At 44.2% G+C, this 9,395-nt stretch overlaps 1 protein-coding gene across 7 annotated transcripts in view; it reads left to right on the forward strand.

The window, feature by feature from the left end:
- Positions 1 to 9,395, forward strand: part of Dync1i1 (dynein cytoplasmic 1 intermediate chain 1) — a 304,734-nt gene that overhangs the window by 169,879 nt on the left and 125,460 nt on the right. For all 7 annotated transcript variants that reach the window (XM_005363697.3, XM_013352447.2, XM_005363700.3 and 4 more), the window contains one exon: positions 6,330 to 6,419. In XM_005363697.3, coding sequence (XP_005363754.1) covers positions 6,330 to 6,419 — 90 coding nt within the window. The remainder of the gene's footprint in view (positions 1 to 6,329; positions 6,420 to 9,395) is intronic.

Genomic DNA, 9,395 nt, shown 5'->3' on the forward strand with positions numbered 1-9,395 from the left:
AGGAGAGGAGAGGAGAGGAGAGGAGAGGAGAGGAGAGAAGAGAAGAGAAGAGAAGAGAAGAGAAGAGAAGAGAAGAGAAGAGAAGAGAAGAGAAGTGAGGGAGAGGAAGGGGGAAGGGAGGGAGGGAGAGGGCTCTGCTCCTTCAGACGATCTTCCCATCTCAGGTTCTGAAAAAGCTGATACTTGCTCTTAGACGTTAATGGATCTGAGTTATCATGGCCTAAACCATGATACCTAAACCAGTGTGAACGAACCCTTATCATGGCCTAAACCAACAGTGTGAACGAACCCATGTAACTGTCTTCCTCTATGGCTGAAGGATTCCTGATTTTTCTGAGAAAGTATTGGAGGCAGATAAGAAAACACGAGAGACTCAAAAGAGGGGACAGAGGCATGGCGGCTCTCACCTTTAACATCAGTACTGAGAAGGCAGAGGCGGGGAGATCTCTGTGGGTTTGAGGCCAGGTGGACTAACATAACAAGACCTAGGCCAGGACTAGACAGTCGAACACTGACGAGAGGGGAGGGTAAGAGCGGCTGAAGAGTGGGTGTACCAACAGCACTCTTGAGCTATCCACACAGCACTATTCTGATGTGAGAGACAAAGAAGAATTCTATTGGAGTCACATAACAATGGACCTTAAGTGCTGAGCTAATAGGGAACTGTTGAAGATGTTTAAAGCTGAAAACTGATGGACACACAAATCAGCCGGCCCTTCCTAGCCGCAAACATTGTGTGTAAATGTTATTCACAGACAGGCTGTTTCTGAACAATGCATTGCCCTCCATACACACTGACTCCGTCTATTCTCCCCACAACGTATTCACTGCACATAGCATGTATCAGCACAATTACATGTTCCAGAAACACCCACTAAAGCACTCTCTTCTGGCCTCACCTCCGTTTGAGTATTTTCTTTCATTTCCTCTCATTTGCAATGTCTTGGGTGACAGGAAGCAAAGTTTCCAAGTAGTGTCATGTTAGAGCCTTAGGAGAGAACTGATGTGGCCAGGAGTGTTAACAGGGGTGCTCTGTGTGATGAGAAATGTATGTTTTCTTTCCTCTGGCCAAATTTTTCGAGTCCAGAAAATGAAGGTTTTTCCAATATTAGCATGTAGTATATTTAACAAAGTTCTTACTGAAAACCCCACAAAATCTGTCTTTCCTGCATATTTTAAAGCTCACGGCGCTCCGCTCGGTCTGTACAAGCATTCAGTGGCGCATGTTATACTTTATTTTGGCCGCTGTGACATGGATTAGAAGGGTGGCTCTCTTCAGACTTTGGGTGAAGTTGGCAAGCTATATCCAGCGTTGGTCCACAGACGGGATGCCTCTAGTGCTCTCTGTGCAAGAGCCTTCGCCATCTATCCGCTGCACAAATATATGGGGCGACTCACGGCTCAAGTTAGCGCCTCCCCTTGGCCAGCCAGTCAGCTGGGGTCAAGGCCTCATCCTCTGGGGTTCAGTCTGGCTGCAGCCAGTCTTCTGCTTGGCCTCTGACTTGAGTCTCACCTACTGCCTTCCAGCTTTCATTTTGCCTCTGTAATCTTAAAATCAGAAGGTATCACCTGTTTTTAAAGCATCCTGTTGCTCTACAGGGCTGGCTAGGAAAGAAACTGCTCATGGGAGTCAAGCTGTCCCAGAAAGCCATGAGAGCTTCATTGATATCTTTTTAAAGGACATCAAAGTATGAAGGTGGGGATTGTTGGGAAGAAGAAGGATCTCAGCTGGAGAGGGAGGGGCCAAGCAAGGGTTATGAGGACTAAAAGTGGTTCACATTCTATACATACATTTAGGAACTCTTTATCATGTCTAGCTGTGAACCCTATGATCTGTAAAACCAATCTTCCAGGCAACATAGATGGCCACATGTGCCATAACCAATTGCTTTCTGATTGGTTACAAGTTCAGCTTCACAGGAGAGAGTCCATGACTGTTACTGGGATAGTCCCATCAGTAATAACAGGGAGGTCATAGGTCCAATGAGGGGACTTACTACCGTTATTTAGTTTAATTGACATAGCACTAAAGTACCTGCTAAATATCCATATGTATGCATATAGACAAAATCCTCTATCAGCTTTAACAAAGAAAGTGCTCCTTGCAGTGAATCAATGTGAATACAGGCAGACTCATAGCTGCCCAAGATGCTAAGACCCAAAGAAAGACATTCACATCTTATCTCTAAAGCTCAGGAAGAGGAGCTAGGCAGAATGAAAGAGCTGGAAGAGAAGGCTAGAACCACGAAATGCTGTCATCTGGACATGACACACCAATCGCAATCGTGAGCACGTGGCAGTGCCGTTGCTTTCAGTGGGCCTTCACAAGACTGGCCCTGTCACCTCTCAGTGACAGACAAAGGCAGGAGCCATGGGCCCCTACCCCTTCCTCCGAATGACTGCCTATTGATAGGCTCTGGGAGATGCGGAATCATGGTCTTCAGTTGTGAATCGACTGCCGAGTCCAGCATCATTCCAACGGAGCTTCAAATGCCTGGTCACACAGATGGCTCTGTTTCAAGTCAGAGGGTCACAAAACAAACCAAAAAAAAAAAAAAATAGGAATGTTGAAAAAAATTGTAAGAAAGGGGTTTAGAAGAATGGGGAGTTTAGTTATGAAAAGTGGGAGGGGAAGTAGTCAGTATATATCATATATATGTGAAATGTATACTAAACTGAACAGATTTAATTAATAAAAAAGAAAATAAAGAAAAGACAAAACGAACAGCATTCCTTCCTACCTCTCCATCTGCCGTCAAAGGCTCCTTAGTAACTAGAGTTCTCTTGGTATCTTTGCCATCTCTTTTTCTTCTTGGAAGCAGTTCCTACTAATTTCATGAGCCACCAATTCTTTTATTAATCCCAGCATTCACAACTTTTCACATTAGAATGGGTGATGTAATGCAGTTTAAATAGCAAAACAGCAATCGCTTTTCTTAGGGGTGTATGAAGTGACCGTACGGCCATTGACCTGTTCAATTCAAAGTCCTGTGGTAATTGCTTTGGGCCTCCCACTCTGGGCAGCAACAGGATGCCCTTCGGAGACCAGGATGGAGTGACATGGCCCTCGGTGCTCTCTCCCTCCATTTCCACCTGACCCAGACTAGCTGTCTCCCTGAGGTGGCAGATGGAGGAACCAACAGCCCTCTCATGAAAAGCAACAACTAAACAGCAAGCGCAGTGGTCAGGCCCTCAACCGGTCTTACCCCCAGGCTTTGCAGGTCTCGGGAGGGCTGGGAAAGCAACAGCCCGCCGGCCCAGTAAAACAGAGGGCTGTCTTGTGTTCTGAGGGCTCTGGTTGCAGGCAGCAGGCTCAAGTCCAGGGGGGATTCTCTAGAAGGAAATCTGGTGCTGACACCACCTCTGGTGGAATTTACTAGAAGGAAATCTGGTACTTATAGAATCAACAGGAGGCGGAAGGAACAGTCTGTAAAAGGGCCATTGACCAAGAGGATCCAGACATGGTAGGACAATCTACCAGGAACAATCTAGCCAGCATATTGGGCACTAACGCTAACTCCATAATGCCCTAAATGTATTCTAGTTGTCTGCTCCACTTTCGTTCCCAGAGCCCAAAGACGAAGTGTGAGGTGGGACCATCTAGTCTGCCAAGGCCCTGCTTTTACCCTGTCTCCCTTCTGGCTTCAGGGGGAAACACACACACACACACACACACACACACACACACACACACACACACACACACACACCGTCCTACCTGTCACCAATAGAGAGTTCTCCAAGCACTACACCGGAGGTTGTGGTATAATATTGCCAAACAGTGATAAATCTTCTTCCACTAGTAGCCTGACTCTGTAAGGCTAAAAGGGCAAGTCAGGTAAAGGCTGTGGCATGTTAAAATTGGCTGCCCTGGCCTTATCTGCATGAAGGATTAGCAGAGGAAACTAACTCCTATGGAGCTCAGACACAGGGCAGTCCTGTGTTGGGCATGTCATGTGTGGTTGCTGTATAAATACCATCACTCCTAAGCCCTTCAGAAAGTCTCCAGAAAGGAGGACAGTAGTGGACAGTGAGTTTTCTGACCAGGGAAATGAAGGTGGCAACTGGAGGTGGCAGAACATGGGAGCTAAATAAAATCATGTGTCTAAAGATGCCAGTGTATGAAGCGAGCCCCTCAGACCGACAGGTAATTAGCTTCTGCCACTAGTTTTAATTTCGTATGTGGGCCTGGCTATAGGAAACCATACATGGGTGGTAAGGGTTTTTTTTCCCTCTCCAATCTCCAAGGAAATGTAACTGGGTATGAAGGAGAGGCCAAGTCATAAATCAGTAGTCTGCAGAGGGTCTACATAAATTCCTTTCTTTAAAGTTATTGAACTGTTTTGAAAATGGTCTCAGCAGAAGTTATTCCAAGTGTACCAAAAAGGAAACCAGAGTCTTAAAGAAAATACACTCTCTTTGCTAAGCAAGGCAAACATATCAGTATTCAGAGACACAAAGCAACCTCTTGTGTGTTATCTCCTTGACAAGTCCACTGAAAAGCTTACTTTATGTCTTTAAAGGGCTGATAGACAGGGAACTTTGTGGTCACTAAAAATTAATACCTACAAATGGTTCGTAGCCACTTTAAAAAGACAGGCCCTTTCAAAATTGTTCTCTGTTGTTTATGGTCCTCTGTTATGGCATTTTGTATACTGTAAACACAGGACACATTTCTGTGCTTTAAAAAAAAATACAAACTGAAAGCATACTCTCAGGGGAAGAGTTTTTTTATTTAAGGAATCGCACAGAGTACGACTTGCCTGCATTCTTCTACGCATAAACTAACACATTGTATCACAGAACTTTTTATAGCCCAGTACCTTATAGAATAATATTTTTCCAATAAACTCTCAGAGACTTTCTATTATGATAGGCTTTTTAACTCTTCTAAGAGCTAGTGTTTAAAATAAAAGCCTTTCTATCTATCAAGGCAAGAAATTGATACCATTCAAAGACGACTAATGCAGCACCATCTGACGAAACGCCTTCGGGTTTGTTTGAGAACTTGAGGATGCACGTGTATCGATGAGAGCTCTGCCGGAACCGTACCTCCTCGTCTCGGTTCAGCAGAGCTAAGAAGAAAGGGATCTGGACCTTAACCTCCTGGGCCACAGACTGAGAAAGACGTGTGGGTTATCATCACACTTCCCCTAGATCTTTGCACAACTCAGTTCCTCAATTCCCAAAGGTCATCTCCATGTGGTCCTTTTATGGTGGCCATTTCTGGGGAGACACAGGCTCCCTAAACTAGTCCATGGACTCCTGACTTCCTTAATAAGGCACTTCCTCCCTGCTTAGTAAAAACCTGTGTTGCTACGTCCTTAGACTCTGTTGTTAGGGGTTTGAAGGTTCCAGAGAGCTGGGATCTTATGTAAATTCTGTAAACATTTAGTGAATGAATGTGTAGAAGGGAAAAGGGAAGGGGAGAAGTGATTTCTTTAAACTCCACTAGAACCAATGTAATGAACCACCTACTAAAAATGTAATACTATATTCAAAATGCAGGAAAATAGCCTTCAGCCTTTTTTTCTTTTTTTTTTTTTTTATCACTTTAGATCTGTGAGTTAGACTTTCTTGTAACACCTCGTTTCCTAACTCCTGTGTTTTGGCCAGTGATCCCAAGCACTCCTCTGAGGGAGGCAGGTGGAGAGACCCACATTTGCATAGAGCAGAAAGGGCACTGTAACATCTGGCCAAGGCAGTTGACTGGGTCCATTTGTTCGTGCTCATTAAATCCACATTAATGCGCGAACTATTGTAAATGTACAAATGCCATTTGGGATGGGTTGTTTTCTCCCAGACCAGTGGCATTGACTTTGGGGGTCTATCTCTGGTTGTTTACTTGCCAATGGCATTTGACCTGGGGTTAGACCCGTATTTAACCCTTTCCTGTAGGTCAAAAGCAAATTGATTTGGCAAAAGTGAAACTGGAAATGAGTCATCTGGGCAGCAGGTGTCCCTTGCTTGGCCAGGGCTCCAGGTGGAAACGTTTTCAGACCTGTTCCTGGGCCATCTCCAAGGAAGCTTCAGAGGTCAAGGAGGCAATCTCAAGACATCCCATGTGCTCAGGGGGTGGGGGGAGGGGAACCATAACAGGTGCCTGCTCGGTGCGGTTTTCCCAGCAGGTTGGGAGACTTTCAAAGAGGTCCATTTGGAAGATAATTTATTCATATATTCATGAACATTTGTCTGGCATTTTCTGTGAAGTGATTTGCTTAGAAGTTGCCCTAAATGGCTGCAAATTTGCCCTTTAGTCTACCTCCCACCATCAGTCAAAGACTTTGATTTCAAGATGAAAATGTGCTTTTTCTCTTCCTTCCTTCTAGAGGATGAGGAAGACGAGGAGATGGTGGAACCCAAAACCGGCCAGGACTCTGAGCTGGAAAATCAAGACAAAAAGCAGGAAGTGAAGGAAGGTATGGTCGGGGGTTAAACTGGGCAATTATTTTGGGTTTTTGGTTGTCTTTTCCAAACTAAAAGATGATAGAAGAAACCAAGCTAAGCTCACACCTCCTTTGCATAGGACTTTGTTTGACACTTGATACATTTACAAACATTCACTGGAACCTGCAGGGCAAGCATTAGTTGTTTTCAAACAGACGTAAACAAATGACATGGAACCAACTTCAGTGCCAATGACAACTCCAGTTAAGTGGTTATTAAATATTTTAGAGATAAAAATAAGACAAACTCTCAGTTGTCATGTTAGACCATGAAAGATAATTATGAGGAAGAGGGGTGAATGCGATTACTTTATCAATTAATTCTCAAGTTTTACATATGCTCTACATGGAAACATTATCAGCAATTACTACAGTTCAAAGTGTTCTTCCAGAACTCTGCCCATATTAGGGCAAAAAACCTTGGACATACGTCAGCAATAACGGTTACTAGCACTGAGGATTGGGTTCAGCGGTAGAGCACTTTTGTCGCAAGCAATGCCCTTGGTTCCGATTCCAGCATTGGAAGGAAAGAGAAAACAAAATAAAAGCTAGCATTGATTAAGGGCTTCCAGTCTACTTACTTCTCTTCGAAGCAGTTGAAAATATGATGTCTGCTGTTCAAAATGTCCTTTGGAGGCATAGGCTATTGCTGTCCCTATTGTACTGGCAGGGAGCTAAGATAAGGAAGATGCAAGAACCTGCCACAGGATGCATAATTCACTTACAAGTACATGAGCTAAAAGGTAGGTTGAGTCTTGCATGAGCCAAGACGTAGGTTGACTCTACAAACCTATGTTATACTACAGTGCCATCTTCATGACATTTCCTTAGACCTTTTTTTTTTCTTTTACTATAAGACTCTCATTCATTGAGACAGAGAGACTTTGAGTTGTCGTTCTTGCTGAAAAACGGTGAGTGGTCCCTGCAGAAGGGAGTGCAGGTTGGAAGGGTCTCCAAAACATTCAACTAGGCTCCTCAAGTACAGACCAACATAAGTCTAGAAGCATCTCAGTTAATATTTAAAATTTTAAAGATTGCCGTGACTCTGGCTGGGTGCGTGACAAGGGCTCGATGGGAGAGTTTTGAAGGAATGTGTGTCTTGAGCCCATGCGCTGGCTCTAGCTGCTTGTATTCTCCTGAGAAAAATCCATCAAGTCTGGAGTCACCACAGATGAAATCCATGCACACACAGAGGTTGGCAGACCAAATGGGGAGAGATTTCTTAACTTTTAAAAATTGTCCCCTGAGGCTGGAGAGAAGGTTCAGTGGCTGAGAGCATTTGCTGCTCTTCCTGGGGACCAGAATATAATTCTCAGGACCTACCTAGCAGCTCACAACCATCTGTAACTCCAGTTACAGGAGATTCAGCACTTTGTTCTGGCCTCTGGGAGCAACGATCACACAAGTACACAGACATACATGCCAGCCAAACACTCTTACAGATAAAATGAAAATAAATAAATCTAAAAAAGATATTTAAAAATCAAAACTGTCTCCTGAGAAGGCCTATTGGAGTTCTGCACGTGCATCCAATTTTGTCTTGACTCTATTTATGCAAACTCAGTTATAGAACAGCAAGTGTAAAACAGTGAGGCCAAGAAAGGCGTCTGCAGCCAGGGTACCTGGATCAAATCTTGGCTCTGCCACTCACTAGCTGCATGGTCCTTAATGACTAACTTGGTTGACTTTCTTTCTTTTGGCCCCGGTTTCCTCATCTGGCAAGCAGAGATAATACCTACCTCCTAAGTTTGTGTTTTTTACCTAAGACTCAAAGGGGCTAATATGGAACAACTTGGCACAAAATAAGCGCTGTATAGGAGTGTGACAAATTATTATTAGTGGCCTTGCCTTACAGTACAAGGTCTGTAGCTGTGTGCTCCCTGTGAGGGTACAGCCTTGCATGCCCCAGTTCCCTGTGCTCAATTTTGCTGTAGCCCATAGCTTTGAAATCAAAATTTGCAAACAGCCTTTTCTGTTTCAAAGAACCATCAGGAGAGCGATTACCACGCCCACCTTCAGGTGTCTAGGAGGGGATTTCGGGAGTGACTGAGGACAGGAAAAAGATTCAAAGTCTCAGCAGTCATATCCATAGAAGGAATCGGGTTTACCCTAAACAGATTCAATGGGAGCGATTCCACACTTAAACTTCTACTCAAAACATCTTTTTTTTTTTTTTTTTTAAGCCAGAGAAATGAATGCTGCTATCCCGGGTACAGCCAGGGACACAATAAGCCAGGATCTATTGAAATGCTTTCGCTTCCTTTTGCAGAACAGCTTAAAACATGCCCAGTAACACACAACCATGGAGTTCTTGTAGGCCTTGGCAGGGATTCCCCACTGCCACTCCACCCCCAAACCCAATCCCCAAACCATCTTCCTGGCAAAGCCAAGCACCTCCTTCTTAAGTTCCAAGCAAAAACACTCTTCAGTTTTAACTGCTCCCTGTGCTTTATGGAATTGATTAAAGCCGTACTAAAAGTCAAAAAGAAGTTTGAAAGAACATTTCCTGTTACCACAGCAAGGTGTGCCTCTTTCTCCATTAATGGCGTTTCTGCAAATTAACACATAATGGGTTAAACCATGTTTACGTTGGCATCAAACTATCTGGCTTTAAAAAAAAAAAAAAACAGGACAGTATTTTGCAAACTTTTAGAAGACTCTCTAGCCGATCTAATTGTGGCACCATTCACAGGACTGCTGCAGTAGTTAGGGCTGCGTCAGCACTTCCACGGGGAACCCTGCCTTTAGGGGGCTTAGTTCTCAGCCATAAAAATGTGCTCTGGGCTAAAAAACTTGATAAACACATTTTCAAACCAGGGAACACATTTTAGGAAACTCCTTCCTTCCTTTTTTCCTTCCTTTCTTCCTCCTTCCTTCCTTCCTTCCTCCTTCCTTCCTTCCTTCCTCCTTCCTTCCTTCCTCCCTCCCTCCCTCCCTCCCTCCTTCCTT

The sequence above is a fragment of the Microtus ochrogaster genome, linkage group LG10 (genome assembly GCF_000317375.1).
Source record: "Microtus ochrogaster isolate Prairie Vole_2 linkage group LG10, MicOch1.0, whole genome shotgun sequence".
Lineage (NCBI taxonomy): Eukaryota > Metazoa > Chordata > Mammalia > Rodentia > Cricetidae > Microtus > Microtus ochrogaster.